This window comes from Pogona vitticeps, chromosome 6 (assembly GCF_051106095.1).
Source record: "Pogona vitticeps strain Pit_001003342236 chromosome 6, PviZW2.1, whole genome shotgun sequence".
In the NCBI taxonomy this organism is placed as follows: Eukaryota; Metazoa; Chordata; class Lepidosauria; order Squamata; family Agamidae; genus Pogona; species Pogona vitticeps.
Genome location: NC_135788.1, coordinates 120,548,099 through 120,569,758, shown reverse-complemented (window position 1 = coordinate 120,569,758; position 21,660 = coordinate 120,548,099). Strand labels below are relative to the sequence as shown.

At 48.5% G+C, this 21,660-nt stretch overlaps 3 protein-coding genes across 3 annotated transcripts in view; 1 reads left to right on the top strand and 2 right to left on the bottom strand.

Annotated features, from left to right (window-relative positions):
* The window catches only part of ACAP1 (ArfGAP with coiled-coil, ankyrin repeat and PH domains 1), a 30,042-nt gene extending 28,839 nt beyond the window's left edge, over window positions 1-1,203 (top strand). The window contains exon 23 of the mRNA XM_072977191.2: window positions 311-1,203. Coding sequence (XP_072833292.2) covers window positions 311-417 — 107 coding nt within the window. The 3' untranslated portion in view covers window positions 418-1,203. The remainder of the gene's footprint in view (window positions 1-310) is intronic.
* LOC110082304 (monocarboxylate transporter 13) lies at window positions 835-14,544 on the bottom strand. Its single transcript, XM_020799752.3, has 4 exons — window positions 12,769-14,544; window positions 9,525-9,668; window positions 7,788-8,555; window positions 835-5,550 (listed from the first exon to the last, which is right to left on the bottom strand). Exons 1-4 carry the CDS (start codon window positions 12,971-12,973, stop codon window positions 5,366-5,368), a joined length of 1,302 nt encoding a protein of 433 aa, XP_020655411.3. The 5' UTR covers window positions 12,974-14,544; the 3' UTR covers window positions 835-5,365.
* On the bottom strand, window positions 14,466-21,642 carry LOC110082373 (monocarboxylate transporter 13). Its single transcript, XM_020799844.3, has 4 exons — window positions 21,243-21,642; window positions 20,260-20,403; window positions 17,883-18,656; window positions 14,466-15,060 (listed from the first exon to the last, which is right to left on the bottom strand). Exons 1-4 carry the CDS (start codon window positions 21,445-21,447, stop codon window positions 14,873-14,875), a joined length of 1,311 nt encoding a protein of 436 aa, XP_020655503.3. The 5' UTR covers window positions 21,448-21,642; the 3' UTR covers window positions 14,466-14,872.
* Between the last annotated feature and the right edge of the window lie 18 nt (window positions 21,643-21,660).

Below are 21,660 nucleotides of genomic sequence, written 5' to 3'. Positions count from 1 at the left end.
GAGGGTCGTCTTATACACGGAAGTAAGCTGAGGAGAGAAGAAAAACAAGTGGAAGGGAAAGCAAGGATCAAAGCGATCCTGCAGCGCTTTGATCCCTTTCCCCCTGCACTTGCTAAGCCCCACTTAGATTTCTTAATTTTGGATTAGAAAAGTGGGGGTCGTCTTATACATGGGGGAGTCTTATACATGGAAAAATATGTTATTTAGTGAATTGTTTAAAAACAACGGTACCTCTTTGGGGAGGGAGTAGGTAAGAAACACACACACAGACTCCCGATGCCAGCTTGTGCTTTTCCGGTCTCTTCTCCAGGAGATGAAACCTACCTGGACATCTTCCACGACTTCTCCCTCATGGCCTCCAACGACCCGGAGAAGCTGACCAGGCGAAGCTACGACCTGAAACTGACCACGCTGTGAAGCCAGCGTGTGTGTGGAGGAATCTTCCTTCCTGCTCAGGAGGAGAATAGGGGGGACGGGACGCTGCCAGTCGGTCATTTGGAGGGAAGGCTTGGCTCTCAGAGAACTTGGGGGGGGTGGGGGAAAGGGCACCAGGTTAAGACGTGACCCGGCCGCTCCTGCTTCCTGTCCAAACCAGTTGTATTGGTGACTTTGCACGGATGGTTCACAAGGATTCATGTTTTTCTGGGGGATTCTGGGGAATCCAAGAACTGGCAGAAGGGAAGAACTAAAATCTCTGGATGCCTCCCTTCAAACTCAGTCTTTCCCCCCCTGTTGCTTTTTTTATTTATTACGCCAAGTCAGGACAGAAGGCTTTTCCATCCGAAAACTGAAGACTTTTTTTTTCTCTCTCTGCTCCACCCGGCCACGATTCACCTCTCTTCCCCCGTAGCCCAAAGAGGCAAGACCCTTCCTCGGTGGGAAGGGGGCGAGGTGGCAAAATGAACTGTAAATGAAATGTAGGAAAGAAGAGGTGGAATAAATTCCTCTTTTTCCCAAGCGGGGAATCGAGAGGCATCCCTCCGTGCACGCTTGCCCGTGGGACGCTAAGAGGGCCAAAAGTCCTATTTTGCAAAAATCGGTCTCTTCTGTGCAAAGAGAAAGAGGTTCCAGCCAATGTTATTTTAGTTTATTTATGACCGAGACCCATCTGTGTCAGCCTGCAGTTCGTTAAATTCTTGTTTGATATTCTTTTTTTTTAATATAAAAGTATCTCTGGCCAGATCACCTGAGATGACAAGTGTATATGGTTGGTTGTCTTCCTTATTTTTTTGTCCGCGGAGGTCTAACTTTGTCTTCAGCCATTGCTCTCAATTGGGAAGGCAGATACCCTTGGCATTTTATTTATTCATTTATTTTTTAAATTTATATTCCCCCCCCCTTCATTAGTGCAAGCTCTAATCTGGCCGGTTATAGCATAAAACCCACAAAATGCTGCATAACAAAATACGTTCAACGAGAGGATGGTTCATCATGTAGATCAAGAATTCATACAAGAAAGGCGAGGAATGCATGTATAAGGAGCATCGTGTCTCGCAGTTGGTAGCTTATTCCAGAGATTGGGGGCCACCACTGAGAAGGCCCCCCTGCCTTGTCGTCACCTTCTCTTTAGAGAAGCGGGTGAAACAGAGAGCTGGTTTCTCCGAGAGAGAAAGAGAGTCTGAACTCGCTTAAAGTTCGGAGGGAAACCGGAGAGGATTCGCCATACCCATGAGGCCAGGAGTTGCAAAGCCCTGTGGGTCGGAGGGAGCAAAACATTCAGAGAAGGACCATTATATCGCCACCACATCTTCCTCTTCTCCAGTAACATGGAGCAGTGGACATGGGCATTGTGCTGTAGGAATCTCACGATGACCCGGGGAGGACAGCCGTGTCGTGAGAGAGAAAAGAGTTGGCTTCAGATGTTTCCCCCTTGGAATCCACACTGAGTTGTGTTGTGGGAAGTGAGGCCCAGCAAAGGCAGGGCTGGCTCTTGATCGTTGCCATCCCGTCACTAGAGAAATGGGCTCTGACACCAAAAGGGAGCAAGAAGAAGTCCCACTGGTGCAGCTTTCCCTTTTAGACTACAGCCGTCCTCTTGGGATCAGGCGAAGGGTTTGTGTTTTCTTTACCCTTCAGGAGACGCGCTTTTTTGCGGCTGTCTCACCGACCGGATCCCTTCAGCTTCTCCCCATGGTTAGGTGTTGTGTTTTTTTTTTGCCCCTCCAGACTCTCTTCTGACTCATTTTGCCCATCATCCCCCATCAGCTGCAGGTCAAAGAATCGCTATGTTGAGGGGGGAGCAGCTCCCCTCTTTGGATTTGACGCCCGGAGACGGGGAGACTCTTGAAATAGGGGATGCTTTTAGGGAGGGGTGTCTCCTTTGAAGGAACGTGTCTTTTACGACCCCGAAGTTTCATACATTTCATTGCCCAGCCAAGAGACAACACCACCCTTGAAACCAGGAGCTTGGGGCTTCTCGTCAACGCCTCGTCCAACCGTCCTGGCTCCTATGACGAATCCGTTTCTTCCCTCCTTGCTGCCTGATCCCGGAAAAGTTGACTTTGGGGCTTTTCCAAAGGGGGGGGGGCTGGGAACAGTAGTTGAAAAAAAAAGGAAATGTTCTGAGCTCTATCCTGTGGCGACCCTCCCTCGCCAGGTCGTGAACCCAAGAGGCTTCCCTGGATCCTGCCCTCTGCTCCCCATCCTGCAGTAGAAAAAAGCCGTGTGTAAGAGCCTGGGATCCCCTCACTTCACTCGATCCAGTCCTTAAGCCTTTTGTTTCCAACCTCCACTTGTCCTCCGTCCGGAAATTTGAGGTTGGGTTAGGGTAGCTGAGGGCCTGCCGCTCCGGCCGGTTTAAAGCTCTCCTTTTAGCCTTTAGATTAAGAAGTACAAGTGGTGCCTCGCTAGACAGTTACCTCGCATGACAGTTTTTTCGCTAGACATTGGCTTTTTGTGATCGCTATAGCGATTCGCAAAACAGTGATTCCTATGGGGAAATTTCGCTGGTCAATGTTTGGTTCCTGCTTCGCAAACCGATTTTCGCTAGATGACGATTTTGACAGCTCCCTCCGTGCTCGCAAAACGGCTGTTTTCAGGACCTAAGCTTTGCAAGACAGCAATCTAAACAGCTGATCGGCGGTTCGCAAAGCGGCTTTCTTATGGCCGATCTTCGCTAGACAACGATTCTTCCCCATTGGAACACATTAAACAGGTTTCAATACATTCCAATGGGGAAATGCTTTTCGCTAGACAATGATTTCGCTAAACATTCAGTGGAACGGATTATCATCGTCTAGCGAGGCACCACTTGTAAAGCAATTCCCATCTCTCAGGCATAGATAGAACACAGAGGTTTAGCCACAGGGGGCCCACAGGTTGCATCTGGCCACTTCTATTAAATGCACACACACCCCTGGTGCTCTGTAGAGACATAATTACTTCGGACCCTTGGGTTACTAAATGGATTTCCCGCCCCCCCGGGTGGAGGCAGATTAACGACCAATGTGGATAAGCAATGGACATAGTATAGGGTCATATTCTATGGGGTAAAGGTGGATACTGCAAGAAAACCAGCAAGACCAGTACGGGACAGAGCCCTGTTTTACCTCTTCCCTCCAGCAGATGGCGCGTGCCTATGTGATCTATGTGCTACTGCCCCCTGCAGGGCTAGCCTAGACCTGCTGCTAGAGAGGCTCAAACAGTGTGGCTGAGTTGTTATTGTGCAGGTCACCTTAAGTCAGTGAAGTGACTTGATGGCCCATGACAGCAGCATCTCGGCTTTTACTAAATGGAAGCTAATATGACTGAACGGAGGTTGTCGTCCTTCGGGCCTGTCATGAAACCACTCACAAAGACAAGAAGGCCAGGAAAAAGAGCAGGAAAAGAGGAAGACCCGAAAACACGAGATGGATGGATTGAATAAAGGAAGCCACCGCTTTTAGTTTGCAAGGGCTGACTGGGGCTGGAAAGGGGAAGACAGTTGGAAGGAAGTGATATAAGAGGCCCTCAAAAATCCAAGAAAGCTTACATTAAAACATAACAGTTTTTAAAGTACCACAACATTTTTGCCTTTTTTTATTTTAACGTCTGTTTTGGTTTTGCCTGATATTAATTCGTAAAGTCACCTTAATCTGCAAGCAACATCATGGCACATAACAACAGCGGTGTTTGTTTTCTGTTACTGTTTCTGACAAGAGTCAAAGATTCATGACCTGTGTGGGTGTGGGTGTGGGTGTGGGTGTCATTTTGGAAACTGCTGATCTGCCCTGATGACATTACAAATGATAACCACTGAGAAAAACATCTTTGAGTATAATCAGAATGCTTGGTCGTGGTGGCTGAGTGAGTGCAATTAATCCCTTCCTATCAGACGCAGAGCTGGCTAGATCGCTCAATGGTTTCGTAGAGGTTGGGAGTTCAAATCCCCCCACTGGGCCTCTGGGGAGAAAGAGCCAGCCTGGGTAGCTTTGGGCAAGCTGCAACGTCCCAGGGCATCCCCTAGAGCAGTGGTCCCCAACATTGGGCCTCCAGATGTTCTTGGACTTCAATTCCCAGAAATCCTGGCCAGCAGAGGTCGTAGTGAAGGCTTCTGGGAGTTGTAGTCCAAGAAGATCTGGAGGCCCAAGGTTGGGGACCATTGCCCTAGAGGAAGGGAAGGGTAAAACACTTCTGAGTTACTCTTAAAGATAGGGTAAAGGTTCCCCTTGACAATTTTTTTTGTCCAGTCGTGTTCGACTCTAGGGGGCGGTGCTCATCCCCATTTCCAAGCCATAGAGCCAGCGTTTTGTCCGAAGACAATCTTCCGTGGTCACGTGGCCAGTGCGACTTAGACACGGAACGCTGTTACCTTCCCATCGAGGTGGTCCCTATTAATCTACTCGCATTTGCATGCTTTCCAACAGCTAGGTTGGCGGGAGCTGGGACAAGCGACAGGAGCTCACTCCGTCGCGTGGATTCAATCTTACGACTGCTGGTCTTCTGACCCTGCAGCACACAAAGGCTTCTGTAGTTTAGCCCGCAGCGCCACCACGTCCCTGAGTTACTCTTAGAAAACACTAAAAAGTGAGAATCGACTTGACAGCATATGGTTATTACTTTATCAGATGCAGAAGGAGCTTATTTGAATACCTCTCTATTATTAGCTGCTTAATACCACTCGGGCTTCCACGATTCACACCTAAAGCATTTTGGGAGCTGTAATTTGATGATGAGGTTGGCATTCTGCGTCAAGAGAGTCTTCTTCCCATTATTTGAACTATGGCGGAGAATTCAAAGTCCCTTCTCCCAAACTCCAAAATCCCAGAGGTCCCCAAGACAGGGCCGTGACAATTGAAGTGATGTCAGGCAGTGTGAACTCAGATTAGTGCAGACACATTCGTGGTGGGTCGGCATCAAAGACTTGTTGAGGGTTCAAGCGTCTACACTAAGCAGGGCTTAAGTCCTGCATCTCCTCTGCTTGACGTCCTTCGGGGTGTTTGGGCGCAATGCGGGGGTGACGGCAGGAGAAGAAGTTGCGCAGGAAGAAATGTGTCAAGCTTCCGGCGATGAAGAAGGAGCCAGAGGTGAAGAAAGAGGCGTCGTAGCTTCCTGTCACATCCCGGATCCAGCCTGAGGGGGAAAAAAGAGAGAGAAAATCCCCGATGCCATGAGTTAAGCCTCCATTTGGAAAGGGCGGTATAACAAAGATAGAACCAGAACTGAGTACTGTATTTTTTCCATGTATAAGACTATACGTTTGTCTAAAATCTTTAGACTAAAAATTGAGGGTTGTCTTATACACGGAAGTAAGCTGAGGAGAGGAAAAAACAAGTGGAGGGGAAAACAGGGATCAAAGCGATCCTGCAGCGCTTCGATCCCTTTCCCCCTGCACTTGCTAAGCCCCACTTAGATTTCTTAATTTTGGATTAGAAAAGCGTGGGGGGGCATTTTATACATGGGGTGTCTTATATACGGAAAATACAGTAAATTTACATTGTTGGACAAAAGTTCCCATCATCCCCCCCCCCCCCCCGGCCAGCATGGGAACTGAAAGAAAGCATTAAAGTGCATCTGGACCTCGATGGTGGAGAGAGGGAATCATCTGTGTAGCCTCACTTCAGGGAATTGTGCTTCTCCAAGGAGTGCTGGACTATGACATCCATCATTCCTAAACATGGGCTTTACTGGCTAGGGATGATGGATATTTTAGTCTGGCTTAATCTGGAGAGCTAGGCAGTCAAAAAAAGGAGGAAACGGTGGTCCCAGGATGTAAACAACATAATGCTCTCTGTATTTCGGTATAAAATGCTCCTCGTGTTTGAGTCTCTCAGCCTTCTTCAAGGTCATCTTTGCTAAGCTCTAATTAGTTCTCCTTCTGTTTATTCGGTCTGTGGCCAGCTCCATTCAGCAGGCCCTCATCCTGACACAGAAATACTTCTCCCAGAAGTTCCTTGGTGGAATTTTAAAAAGCATCAATGAGTGAGTGTAACCAGTAACCCGAACCGAAGATGCTGGTGCCAGGATGGGGTGCAAACCAGATGAGATCCAGCCTTTTGACTCCTCTTATTTTTCCTAATTAGCTCTTAGGTCATATCTAGATTGTGGCCTCCCCTCCCCAGGGAAGCCATCTCCAAGGGCTTCTCTAACTAAGTTTGGGGCTCTTTCTCCTGCACTATCACTAAAAGGATTCCTTGCATCAACACCATGTTTTCTACTTTTGCCTGAGCAGGAATTTCCAGACGAGCGAGTCCTTTTTCACATCCAGAAGCTCAATCCTAGCCTGCTGCCGTGTGCTGAGGAGTGGGGACTCTTAACACCTCTTCCAAACGGCCTCCAGAAAATTAACCGGATTCCTTCTTGCAAAGGAAACTTCCATGATCTTCCGCCCTGCTTCTCCTGAGGGGCAGAGTGTCGTCTCCACAGACAGACATTTGTACAGGAACAGAACAGAGAGGAACGTGGCCCATTGTGAAAATACTTATTTATTTATTATCCTAGAATGATGGAGCGGGAAGGGGGCCTCCGAGGCCATCCAGTCCAACCCCCTGCTCAATGAAGGAATACAGATCAAAGGAGATCTGAAAGATAATTGTCCAATTTTCTCTTGAGTGCCTCCAGTGTTGAAGCACTCAACACCTCCCAAGGTAATGGGTTCCACTGTCGTACTGCTCGAACAGTTGAGAAGTTTTTCCCTGATATTCAGTTTGTATGTATATATGTAGGTAGGTAGGTAAATTTTTACCTCACTTTTCTCCTTAAAAAAGACCCAAGACGTACATTTTTAAAAGACAGTATTTAACACTAAAATGGTGAACATATAAGTGCAAAAGCATCAGACAGATACCATATGAAAAAACATCTCAAATAATGAAGACGTAAGGACCTATGGTTTTTCCAGTACTAATTTATGGAAATGAGAGCTGGACCATAAAGAAGGCTGACTGCCAAAGAATTGATGCTTTCGAATGGTGGTGCTGGAGGAGGCTCTTGAGAGTCCCCTGGACTGCAAGGAGAACAAACCTATCCGTTCTGAAGGAAGTCAACCCCGAGTGCTCACTGGAAGGACAGATCCTGAAACTGAGGCCCCAATCCTTTGGCCATCTCATGAGAAGAGAAGACTCCCTGATGTTGGGAAGGTGTGAAGGCAAGAGGAGAAGGGGACGACAGAGGACGAGACGGATGGACAATGTCATCGAAACGACCAACATGACTTTGACACAACTCCGGGAGGCCGTGGGAGACAGGAGGGCCTGGCGTGCTCTGGTCCACTTGGGTCACGAAGAGCCGGATATGACTTAATGACTAAACAACAACAAAGGACCAAAGGTTCCAGTAGAAATGACACCCCTTTCCCCCCACTTTCTTACCGGAGAATGGGGGGCCAGCCAAAGCCCCACTGCTTGCCATCACCTGGAGGAGCCCGATGGCCCCCATGATCTTGTCGGGACCCACAATGTCTGCCAAGCTGGAGAACCGGAGGGGGAGGATCGAGCTTCCCAGGAACCCATAGCAGATGCTGACGGCCAGCATCACCCCGTAGCTGCGTGCCAGAGGAATCGCCAGCAGAGAAATGCCGGTCAGGAGGGTCCAGAGGGTGAGTTGGTGGATGAGGGTCAAGGAAGTGCAGCTGGCCAGCCAGCCGCCGAGGATGCGCCCCACAATGTCGGCCACCCCGACAGCAGAGACCAGGAAGGCGGCTTGGTATTCGTCAAAGCCTGTTTCTCTGGCGTGGGGGAGCAAGTGGGCAACGGGGATGAAGTACCCCAGAGCCATCAGGAACCCTGCCCCACTGAAGACCATGAAATCCCAGTGGCGGAGCAACTTCAACCCTAAGAGAGAGGCCAGCCTCTTCCCTCGGCTCTCCTCTTCCGGAGACGGCACGGCGCCCGTTGCGGCAACGTTCAGTGGGCGCAGGAGGGCCCCGCAGACCACCAGGTGGGAGGAGATGCCGGAAAGGACCAAGAGCCCACCACGCCAGCCGTAGGAGTCCACCAGGAACTGGAAGAGCGGTGGGAAAGCCAACGATGCTATGCCGGCGCCGGAGAACACCACAAAGTGGGCCAAGGCGCGTCGTCGGTTAAAATACCGAGTGACCAAGGACATGGAAGGGGAGTAGAGGAGCGCTCCGCCCAGACCTGAAGGAAAGACAGAGAAACAGCCCCACATGGGACACCACCTACTTCCTTTGCTCTTTCTAAATCTGCACAGTATATAAAAACATCATAGTTTCCCCCATCTTACTGTATGTCCCTTCCATCCCTTTATTAAAGGAGGAAGGTCTCTCCCCTGGATAGAAGCAAAAAGACCCCCGACTCATCCTCACAAGGGGAGAGACACTTGGATCCACAAATCTATGGAAGTGTTGACTCAGTTGTGCAACCGTCACGCGCTTTCATGCCACTTTGGGCTAAAAGCCGCCTCAATCGGTTTTTGAAGGTATATGGGGTGTTCAAGGCGTGGTTCACCTGTGACATGTCCCAGTGAGTTTTGGCGGCTGAACAAGGATTTGAAATGGGCTCTCCTGAGTCTTTGTCCGTCACTCTATCCACTGCATCATACCGTGGACCTACTGTTGTGTATTCGTTTATTGGCCGAACGGATGTTTGGTGCTTCAAAGCCCCGCCTCCTCTGGTGGGCACCCCCTCGGAGGCAACAGACCGGCTTCCCTGCTCTGCCTCCTCTGAGCGCTGCCCCTGATCGGGTGCCTGCCAGAGGAGGAGGGCTTTGAAACTAGGAACTCCTGTTTGGCCAGTAAACGAAACGCCGAACCAGTGTTTCATGCCCATCTCTATTGTTAATCAAGACAGGAAAAAAAATATTTCAGCTCCCTAGGTTGTGTTCTTTTAAAAAAAAAACATTGGAGTCTAACATGGTGCATAATGGACGAGCCCACTGGTTTTTTAAAATTGACATCCGAAACCTAGGGCTGTGGGCTTGCCAAATGGTTTCTCTGTGCCCCATGAGAAAAGTGCTGCCCGTTCACAAAATGCTGAGTGGTTAATCACCCAGACAGGGGCAGCATGATGGGGCGGAATAGAAATGGAAATATCAATCGATCGATTGAACGAAAAAACAAACCATCACCCCAAAGCACTTGCCCCTACCTGTGAGCACCCCGATGAACAGGCAGAGCTGAACCAGGCTGGTGGCAAAGGAAGCCAACAGGTAACCGCAGGTGGAGAAGACGCCACCGACCATGGCGACGGGCCGTTCGCCGTATTGTGTCCCAAGGGCGCTTGCCAGTGGACCTGTGAAGGAAAGGCAGAGCCGGTTAAGTCAGTGATACGGCGGTGATGGGGACGGATTGGGACCTGAGGGACCCAGGTTCGAATTCCCCCCCCTCCCGTTGGGGTTTGAAAGGCACTGGGTGAGCCGTCAGGCCTTTACCCACCTTGTGAGGTGGTTGTGGAAGAGAACAACGGAAGAGGAGGATCACTGCACGCTTAGGGACAGCGATGGAGAAGGGAGGCCAACCGAACAGCCCCCTCTCTTCAGCCAAGCTTTCCCCCTCAGGGACGGATGGCTTCGGCTGCGTTTTTAGTATTGCTTGTGTTTCCCATTTCTCCGAGTGGTGTCTGTTCGTTCCTTTTAAAAATATTTCTATACTTAAGTGTTTTTAGCTTTAAATGTCGCCTTTTAATGACATAATGCCACCTTGGTATATATACTCCTCGTTTTGTTCTTAAGTATTGCCTTTCAAGGGTGTAAGCCGTCTTCCCTCCTTTTTCTCAGGAGAAAGGCGGAGTACGAATGAATGAATGAATGAATGAATGAATGAATGAATGAATGAATGAATGAATGAATGAATGGGGGGCGGTCGGTCTTCCAGATTCCAAGTTCCACACGCCCACCTAAGTTTGCCATGCTTAGGGTTGCCAGACGTCCGGCAAAGAGAGGACATGTCCTCGTTTTTAAGCTAAAATCCCCTGTCCGGCAGGCAAAGCTAAAAAGGTTTAAAATGTCCGGCTTTTCTATCTCTACCTCCTCCCCCCCCCACCCCGCAGACAAACCTTAAAGTGTACATCACATCTCCGTCCTTCCTTGGTTGTTCTAAATCCTCCGCTTGTAAATCTTCCCTTCTGATGGGAGATAAGCCAATTTGATTGGTCCCCTGCTGTGCAACAAAGCCTGGGGCAATCAATGACTGCTTCCGGGGGAGGTGACTGGGAGCACGAGGTAAAATTTCAATTAAGGAGTGACTGATGGCTTGACAGAGCTTGTTTATAAGTAAGCTTGTAGAAAAATTGGGGAGGGAGGGTGTATGTGAGTGAGAAAGAGACCTACTTTTATAAAATCATGAAAAAAGGTTGTGACTGCAAGGGAGAGAAGGCTCAAAGGTGCGAGGGAGGGATGGGTGGAAATGGACATGAGAGGAAATGGACACAGTGAACTGAAGCAACTGAGGAAGGGTTTGTGTGTCAGAGAGGGAGGGAGGGAGAGGGGGAGACACACACACACACACAAACACACACACACACAGAGAGAGAGAGAGACTTGACTTTTCCATAAAACCATGGAAAAAGGAACATTGCAAAATTTAATCTCCATTGCATTTAGCTCTGCTGAGAACAGCAAGTATTTCAAGATTCTATTTAGACTAAATTGAACTGGGTAGAACTGGAATATTTAGCAGAAACCTAGTAAAAGACAGCTAACACACCTAGGACAAGATTTCTGAAGTGTGTAGCAATCATGTTTCTCCGTTTCTCATGCCCATAGCAGGCAAAAGTATCATAGCTTATTCCCCAAATCTGAATCCCAGTCTCTGCTCCTGGCCCTGCTTTGACTGCAACACCAAACAAAAGGTCTTACAAACAAAAGACTGTGGCTTTCTTTATTGAGTCAGTCCATCTCATGTGCTGGAAAACAGTTCTCCCAGATTAATAAAAAATTTAAAGGTAGTAATTGTACAATTAGCTGTTTAAATAATGTTCTTTGGTATTTTGAAAAAAGCCTCCATTAAATTTATTTTTATTTTTTTAACATGACTGTTTTTTGGTCAGTTCACTAAGAGACGTTTATTGGCAGGAATTGTAATAAAATTGTATTGATTGCAGGTTTAATATGGATTCATATGAAACATTCAATATGTCCTCCTTTGTCCTCCTTTTTGTCTTTCAATGTCCTCCTTTTGGTACCAATGTATCTGGCAACCCTAGCCATGCTTGATTGCAAACTTCAGGGTTAATCCAGATTTCCATCCAAACGTCGCTTTAAAAGCATCTCCTCCCATCTCTTTGAGAAAATGCCTTCTCTTTAGGAGAATTTTAACCTTAAAAAAATTTAAGAACACCATCTTTTATGTTGAGCATCTCTTCTGGAGCAGTGTTTTTTTTTCCTCCACATACTTTTCTGAGTGTGTCCTTAGAGCAGCGGTTCCCGCCCTTGGCACACCCTGGTGTTCTTGGACTAAAACGAAAGCTTTCGCCACTAGCGATGGTGGCCAGGCCTTCTGGGAATCGTAGTCCAAGAACGCCTTGAGGGAACGACTGACAGGGCTTCTGACCCAAGACTTCCACTACCTGCCAAATTCAAATGGGGAACACCACCATGCTCACTCCGACCCCGGAACAAGGAGATGCAAGAAATAAACCCTGCTTCCAGGACAGACAAAAAAAAAGGAAAAGGGGAGTCATGGAAGAAAGGACTCTTTTCCTGGAAATAAGAAGAATGTTGTATGGAAGGCAGGAAAAATAGCTGCCGCATCAGTAGAGAATTAGGGTTCTTTAAGGAGAACAAAGGTTCTCTTCAAATTAGCTCAGAGTCAGATAAGTTGACCTTACTGTAGCTTTTAAGGATGAAATGGAGAAAGACTTTTCTCCCTCAGATCAACGGCCTTATTTTGACCAAATTATAAATGTATGGAAGTTGGCCCTGATTCAGTTTATTAATTTCAACAGGTTAAGTGTGGCTAAGTTTGAATTAAAATGCTAGGGGGAAAAATATATATAATCAATAAAATCTGACCTGATCAATTGATCACTCTGTATATACGGGTTCTTATATTAATTTTTGCTCCAAAAAAAAAATGCATTAGGGCTTATTTTTCAGGGGATGCTTCATTTTTTTCTTGTACAATCTATGTTTATTCAATTACCGTCCTGCCATCATCTTCTGGTTGCTGCACAAGGGTGGAAGGTGGGCTTCACTTAACTAGGGCTTATTTTGGGGTAGGGTGTGGGAGTCCTGGGAAGATTATGATAACATTCCTGCCGACAGTAGGGCTTCTATGATGAGCATCCTGAAAAATCATACTAGGGCATATTTTCAGGTGAGGTCTTATTTTCAAGGAAACAGACAGACAGAGATCGATCGATCGATTGATCAATTGATCGATCTGGTACTTACTGCTAAACATCAGCACAGCTACTGTAATGGAACTGACCCACGAGGTCGCGCTGGAGGGCTCTTCGAAATATGTGAGGAACTCCACGAAGAAGACCCCGAAAGACCGGACCACCCCGAAACTCAGGGCTAGCTGTATAAAAGCCGCCAAAGCAATCATCCAGCCCCAGCCCCCATCGGGGGGCTCCGAATATATTCGTGGGCTCATGCTGCTCCAGTCCAGGGGCTCCCCCTGTAAGTCAGGATCACACGGCAAGCTTCCAACCCAGACCCGGGTGCGAATTTTGCCCTGCCCGCTCCCAGAATCAGCTGCATTCTCGGTATGCAAAGAGATTCATTCCCAGCATGGCCGCAGACTTGGAGAAAGACCGCGTGAAACCACTCACAAAGAGCGAGCCAGCCCTATCCCATTTGTCTCAAGGCTTGTCAGCTTTCGGACCCTTTCTCCACGCCGTAGGTGCCTGCGTGCCGGCGGTGGATCACAAGAAATTGTGGGTTCACCTTTCCACCTGTTCTTATCACACAGTCTGAAGGCCAAAGTCTGCAGGGAGGTGTGCGAGTGGGTGTAACCTGGTTGAACCCGGTGTCCCAACAGTTAAGCAACCTCAGGTGCCATTTAAACAGGTGGCCTGTGAGGGTTTTTGTGGGTTTTTTAAAAAACTGGATTGTTGCTTTTAAGTGTGTTTTTACGATTGGTTATATTTGCCGTTTTAAATTTTTCCTCTTGTTTCGTTCTTTTAAAATATTGATATACTTCCTGTTTTCAGCTGAAATAATTGTCTTTTTCATGATATAAGCCACCTTGGGACCAGTTAAGGAGCAAGGTGGGGGTTAAAATATTTTAAATAAACAAATATAGTGATACGTCATTGGTGTGTCAATAACCATTTAAATTTGAAAAGAAGAAGGAAAATACTTGGTCGGTTAGGATCCCTATGATCCCCAGTGAGAAAGGATTTTCTTAGCACAATCGCCCTTAGGGGCTCTTCCATCTGGTCTGCAAAAATTCCCAAATTGCTCCTTAATAATATCTTTTTTATATATACAGAAATTATCCTTGGCCCAGAACAGCCAGTGACAGAAACTGGGACAAGCTGTCCCGCCTGAAAAGTGAATTTATTTATTATTCCGGCTTGCTGCCCTCATAGGTTACTGGTTATCTGTGGTTACCTATAACCTGGAAATAGGTCAATAGGCCATAAGTTCCATAATAGCTAGAGGCCACGGCACAACGTAGCACCTAAGGGCAGGGTAAATTTGCAGCGTCACCACTTAGATTTGATTTGATTTGTGGGGAGGTGGGGACTCCAACTTTCCCACCATTGATCCCTGCATTCTGGAACTTGTAGTCAAACAAGAATATCCTACTAAAGTCCTACTAAAAATTTAGCGTCTGCTCCATTTTCTGTTTTTTGGGGCAGTTTCCCACATCCTGCCTGCCAACCTTCTCACCCCCTTATCTCTAACGAACACAGAACGACGTCAACGACACAAAACCCAAAGGGTGACCCAGTAACCAAGACTTGGCTTGTATTCACAGGGAAAAATCAAGGCAGGTAAACAGGAAACACTCCTTTGCACCGCATCCTATTGGCCAGCGGAACTCACTGCTACAAGATGCAACGGTGGGTGGGACCGATACAAGGATTGGGTAAATCCTTATGGCGTTAAAAGATGCCAAATGTCAGAGAACTCACAGATCCAGACATGAATTTAATAGTGAGTGGTAAGGAAAAAAAGCAGCCGTCCTGTCTTAGCCTTATCCCCTGGTCCTTTACTCTTGCTGCTGCTATTGTTAAAAGCATACATTTTAAAATTTTCATTTAGTGAGCACCACATTCTGTTCCTCCTTTCACTTGGTGAAGGCTTGTGCAAGCGTCTGAGGGCAGAACGGGCCAGAAACGAAGCTGTTTGCCCCGGAAGTGCCCAAATGCCTCTTTAGGGCTCTGTCCAGTCACGTTTCGGTTCTTCATCTCCCGTTCGCTTTCTTCAGGAAGAATTAAGGAGAAAAAAAAGACCTCCTTGTGCTAACCAGCCTCTGGGATGTGTGCCTCCTAGGACCGGCGGACCCGCCTCTGACGTCTTCCTTTCGGTCGGAGAAGAAGAGTTAATTTCTTGGCTCACAAGCCTGGTGGCCTGGAGGTGGCCGGGAGCCCTCCGTCGGCGTGGCCGAGGGCCTGGCGCGGCAGGAAAAGTAGTTGGGTAAGGTGGCCAGGACCAAGCCGCCAGCCAAGAGAAACGCTCCGGCCGTGACAAACGAGAGCGTGTAAGTCCCCGTGAGGTCCCTCAGCCAACCTGGAAGGGAAGAGAGCTCCATGAATGGGTTCAACAAGGCAGGTCTGCATCACAGCATAGTGCAAAATTCTTGACCTCCAGACTTTTCCCAGGGGCAGACGAGAGCTGTCTGGTGCTTTCTGCCTTTCCCCGTCTTTCCCACCTTGACTTTGTTCTCAAGAGATGAAAGGGGGGGGGGCAGATGACCATGGCTCCTTCTCTCTCCAGCTTCGTTATCTCAAACCAGGGCTTCTATCCCCTTCTCCGTTTCTATGAAACCCAGTTATAAAGGCAGGAGTCGGTGAGACCTTTACAGACAGACCCACTAAAGGAATCATACAATCGGCTAGCCTTGGTGGATCGGGACCAACCCCCCCCCGCCGCCACCTCATCTGGCTTGCACCACTGTTTTATCTGTAGTGCAAAGAAATTAAAAGTCCCAAATGTTCACGGCAGCTGGATTTTGTCAAGTCTTTCCCCCTGTCTTTCCCCAGTAAGGACAGATATCGGCTGCACTGGAGCTGTGGCTTTTACACACACCAGTTCTTCTTCAAACAAAACAGGTCAGGTATACACACTCCTCTTCCTGTTTGGTCTTGTTTTAAAAAACTACCCATATTTTTCCATGTATAATATGCCCCCATGTATTAAGACACCCCCCCACTTTTCTAATCCAAAATTAAGAAATCTAAGTGGGGCTTAGCAAGTGCAGGGAGAAAGGGATCAAAGCGCTGCAGGATCATTTTGATCCCTGCTTTCCCCTCCACTTGTTTTTGTTCTCTCCTCAGCTTACTTCCGTGTAAAAGACAACCCTCAATTTTTAGTCTAAAGATTTTAGACAAAAGTATAGCCTTATACAGTGGTGCCCCGCTTGACGACGATAATACGTTCCAGCAAAATCACTGTAGAGCGAAATCTAGAGCAGGGGGGGAACCCATTGAAATGCATTGAAAACCGGTCAATACGTTCCAATGGGGGAAATACCTCACCGTCCAGCAAAGACCCTCCATAGGGCGGCCATTTTTCGGTGCCTGTCTAGTGAAGAATCCGTCCTGAACACAGCAGGGAGCCATTTTGCACAGCTGGTGGCCATTTTGAAAACCCAACGATCAGCTGTTTTTGATCGTTGTTAAGCAAAAACGATCGTCGTCAAATGAAAATCGCCCACAGAATCATCGTTTTGCGATTGGAAAAACATCATCGTCAAGCAATTTCGTCGTATAACAAGGTAATCGTCAAGCGGGGCACCACTGTACACTGAAAAATATGGTACATGTTTCTATCTGACAAGGGTGAATTTAATTTGTTCTCGGTATTTGCTGCAAAGCACCAGTGCAAGCTTGAGGAAGTGGGTTCTTCTGACCCCTGGAAGCTAGCAGATTGTAGGATTTCTCTAATGTATCAAAGGTATCTCCTGCTTCTGCATTTGTAACGTGTCATGAGCACAGGGCTGTCTTTGATTTCACCAAATTCGGTCACTTAGAACGTACTGTGGCTGCGGTTTGCTTACACAGGTGGAGAGGGTGTTCAAGCAATCCTTTGGCATCTCCAAATGGCAAGATCCACAAGCCAATGTGGCTCCTGTGAGGCCATCTTGCTTCTTCTCCAACAATAGGAACTGCCTTATGTTGGGTCAGACACTTGATCCTTCCAACCCAGAGCTCCCAGCTCTGACTGGCAGTCACAGATTTGCAGGTTGGGAATATGCGGTGCTATTAGCAGGGCAGAGTCTCTTTCCAAACCATGGCCGTTGTTATGTTCCACTTATGGATATGGGACAGATATTCACCTAATATTCCATGTAGGGCCTGGACTGTGACATTTGGTGGAATCCAGCAAGTGCTTAACAGGTCCTTCCTTATCTCCTGTGAAATCGATTTTAATGCTTGGTACCCGTCCCGCAAAGCAGGGATAAAGAGCTATTTTGCATCTCGAGGAATTGTCTCAAAGAGACTGCATGCCTTAGTTCTATGCCGGAAAGATACGGGCCAGCTCTTAAAGGGGGACGACAGATTGTTTTAAGAAGGAACATAATCAGACGAGTCTATCTGGAAGTTGAGTCGTGGCAACTGGACTTATTTCTTCTTAGGTTGAAATGTTTTCGCTACCCATCCAAGCGGCTTCTTCAGACTGAGGAGAGTTGGTAGGAGATCCTTGCCCTATCCTCCCCATTAGTTTCACTCCCCCCTGGTGTGAATAGGCTCGTTAGAAGGACAAAGGACGGGGAGTGAGGGATAATCCCACCTTTGCAGTCCTTCTCCACCCATTGTCATGGGTCGTTAATGGTCATTAACAATGGTCTTTCTGGTGTCTGCCGGCCTAATCCTTCTGGGGAGGGATGAAAGGGCAACATGATAAATAGGAGAGAGATTGTATCTAAGGCTCCCACCCCTGTTGAGTGAGGGGTTTTCTATATGCACATGTATGGCCTCCCTGACCCCCCCCCTCTAACCATCTATCTTCTCAATCTAAAATGAGTACATCTTCGTTATCCAATGAGTGGGTCATTTGATGCCGTGACTCAACTTCCAGATAACCACATCTGGAGGACTGAACATCTGCACAGATGAGCAGAAAAGGTTATTTTCCCCATGCCAAACAGTGCTACCGGGCAACCATATACGATAACTATGTGCCTGCAGGGACATTATATGCACGTGTGTTCCACTTCCAAGGAGCGCAACAGTGCACCACCGCTACTAAGAAATTTGGGGATTTTCTCCTGTTTTTGGGGTGGTAATCCCTCGAACTGCCCTGGCCAAGAGGCTCGGAGGACCAAGCTGGCTGAGGAATTCGGGGAACGGATCGCCCAAAAGGAGAACGTCCGTCGCCACAGCCTTTACCTGAGAGGGGGGTCCCCAGCAACGCCCCCACGCTTTCCAGCATATTCATGAGCCCGATGGCACCAAGCACGTAGCCGGTGCCCACGATCTCCACCAGGCTGGTGAACTGAAGCGGGACCAATCCACCGGCAACGAACCCGTAGCAAAGGCCGAGGGCCAGGAGGGAGGAAAATCCACGCCCCAGCGGGAGCAGAGCCAACGAAATGCCCGTCAAGACCGTCCAGAGGGTGAGATGGTGGACGAGGCGGCCGGGGAGCCCAGCATCTGCCAGCCAACCGGCAAAGATCCGCCCAGCCATGTCTGTCACTGCGGCAGAAGCCATGATGAAGGCAGCTTCATACTCGTCACATCCCACTTCCCTCGCGTGAGCCACCAGGTGGGCGTAGGGGACGAAATACCCGACATCAACCAGGATGCAGACCACGATGTAACGCAGGAAAGGGCCCTGCCTCAGCAGCTCGAGGGCAAAGAGAGAGGCCAGCGTCCCCGGCCAGCTGGAACCCGGGGCCTCCTCTGACCCGCCTCGGTCCCCTTCCGCAGCCAAGGGCCGTAGGAGAGCCCCTGACACCATCAGGTTCAAAGACATCCCAGCCACCATCAGGAGGGCCCCTCGCCAGCCGTACACGTCGACCAAGCACTGGAAGAGCGGGGAGAAGACCAGGGAGGAGATGCCGGCTCCGGAAACAGCCAACCCCATGGCGAGCGCCCGCCGCTTCTCGAAGTAACGGGACACGGCGGCCATGGATGGGGTGAAGACCAGCGCCCAGCCTAGCCCTGGGGGGTGGGACGAAGGAAGGGAAAGAAGCAGTGAGGTTTGGCAGTGGGGACGGTCAATCCACCATGAGCCTATCACCCTAGAAAGAGTGTGCGATGCTCTTTTCTTTCGGCATGCGGCAGATGGCTTTTCCTCCTGCTTGCAAAAGACACCGACATGCAGGAAAGGCAAATTTGCATCTTGCAGGGTCAGGATGAAATAACACCTTATCCATCACCCATCGCCAGAGGAGGAAACTCTGGATAGGCTGATGGTGTGTGATGGTCCTGGCAGCAAAGGCTTTTCCTCACCTCTGGTAGTTTGCAAATGACCTCGCTTGGTTCTGCTCTGTGATTGGTCTTCCAGACACACAATTTGCAATTCATTTGCAAATCTGATTTCTCAAGGAGGAAGATCTGCTGGAATCCCGTCTCCGGAAAACCAGCATGCTTTAAGCTGAGTGATGTCTATCTGTACGCTAGGGTTTGGATATCGACTGATTTGGGTCCTTTTGCAGAAGTTCTGTTTCTGATGGCCTCGTCCGTATTTGTTAGCAGAGCCTTAAAGGATGGCACCCCCCCCATCTGATTCGAAATATATCGACCTTCAGCGGTGGTTCCCTGTCTGAGAGACAGGGTGGCCATCTTCCACCCTACCTGACAACCCTTAGGAATGTTGGAACACAAGATTCATCATCCCCCAACCAACATGGCAGGGGATAATGGGAGTTGTGGTCTGAAATCCTTAGAGACGACATCAGCTTGTGGGATTCTCTTTGGGGTCCTCCAGAGGCCACCGGCTGGGTCTTGAAGCCCAACAGCATCCATATGGCCTCCAACAGACTCCAGGGAGAACCTTGCCCCATCTGCTAGCCAGAGAGAAGTTAATCATCATCATAATAAAAACAAAAACCCCAGAGTATTGCAGCCTCTGTAGCCAGTGGCCAGGGGTGAAGCCCCCTGAGGTCCTTTTTGAGGAGAAAGGTGTGGTTAAAATATTTTAAATAAATATGTACATAAATAAAATAGCTAAGGTATTCTGGAAGCTATAGTTCCTAGAAAAGTAACTTTTCTAAGCTGTCCTCTGCAATAAAATAAATAAATAAATAAATAAATGGCATGCTCTTCCTCTTTTCCTCATTTGCTCAATTGCATGAGCGCATGCCCATGCTCTCAGTGACCCCAGGCGTCACCGTATAAAGTCCCAATTTAGAGACCCATGGGTGCACAGACAATTTAGCCCCTGTTCTCCTCCTCCTCTTCATGGCTTTGCCACACAAGCCAAGCCTTTGTAGGCTCGGGAGGGAAATATACCTGTTACTCCTTTTCTCCTCCCCCTGGGTTTAACCCCTCAGGATTACTCTTCTCGGTTCCGCTTTTGTTCCACAATTTAAACACTGTCCTGCTTTCGAGCCTGCGCCCCCTCAGAGGGGATGCAAATCTCTCAGCCCGGGAGAACCCAAAGGAGGGAGGGAGCGAAGGTTCACACCTTCCCCTGTCGCTCTCGAGAAAACCAGCTTTCCTCCTCAGGCTGGCATCTAAGAACAACACCTTTCTATGTCCCATCTTCAATCCTTGTTTTTCAAATCCTGGAGATAGGATTTCAAATGGAACCAGGAGGTACCTGTGACCAGGCCGATGCTCAGGTACAGGTGAGTGAGGGTGGCGGAAAAAGAAGCCCCCAGGAAGCCAAGCCCGGCCAGGAAACCTCCAACCATCACGACTGGGCGAGTCCCGTAGCTGGCGCTGAGGGCACTGCCCACGGGGCCTGTGAGGAGCAGCAGAGTGGAATTAGATGAGAGTCACACTTTGCAACACCATACCAGCTTTGCACGACCTGAGCTGCTAAACAAGACAGAGACCCTAACAAGACCTCAGGTGCCCCAGTTTGGTTAATTAACACTACATACTTCTCAATTAAAATAAATGGGCTAGGCTTTGCAGGAAAACAGAACTGCTGGATCAAGGAAGGGGAATTTTTTTGGGGGGGGGCTGAAAAACCAAGATTTGCCAAGGCACAAAGGCCCACTTTCTCCAGATATGTCAATGGGATTGCACTAATGACGCGGCATCGCTTAAGCTGTCAGGGGACCTGATGAACTCTGCAGCTCAGTTCATGCAAAGCATGTATTCTTAATCAAGTTATGTAACAGATGTGAATCATACATTATTGCTTTAAACTCAGTAATCTTTAAACTTGCAAGCCGCTGGACTGATGATACATATCCCTCACTTATTTGGAAGCCAGACACCATCATGTCGCTAATAGAATTGGCATTCACATAATCACATCAAGCTGAGACTGCTTTCGTAGAAAGAATCTACTTTCCATTTTAAAAATGTGGTTTTAAAAAAAAGAAGAAATGCTGGAGCCTGATTTCTCTTGGTGTGTAGATCCAAGAATCTAAATTACTCTTTAACTTTTATGACGCCTGCGGTGCATTAAACGCCTGATCTGGTTTCATCGCCTCTCCGCACAGATCTGTGCAGGTTCGTGGGAGGAGAAAGGACCCGCCGGGGTGAACAAGTGAGGTTAACTGGTGCCATTTATTCAGCCCTTCAAGCATCGCTGGCTAGAAATGTCACCAGGATGGTTCCTTCCCTTACTTCCAAACTGCAGGACGGTGACCCCGAGCGCCATGACCCAGGAGACCGCGCTGGACGACGCCTGGAAATGAGCCACGAATTCCACGAAGAAGACGCCTGAAGAGCGGATCACCCCGAAAACCAAAGCGCTCTGGATGAAGGCGGCCAGGACCACCATCCAGCCCCATCCGCCGTCCGGGGCTGGCAGGTCTTCGCGAGGAGCCATGAAACCTGGTCCCTTTTTCACAGGGAAGAAATATTTGAGCAGCGGAAAGAAAACAAGTCATCCCAGAAGCACAAAACGGTAGAGCCGGAAGAGGGTCTCGGCGTCTTCTGTTCCACACACTCCCCCCCCCAGCTGGGAAAAACATCCCTGACAGGTAGGGCCACGAACCTCGTTTAAAAATTGCTAGGAAAGGTGAGTCTATCACACTCTGAG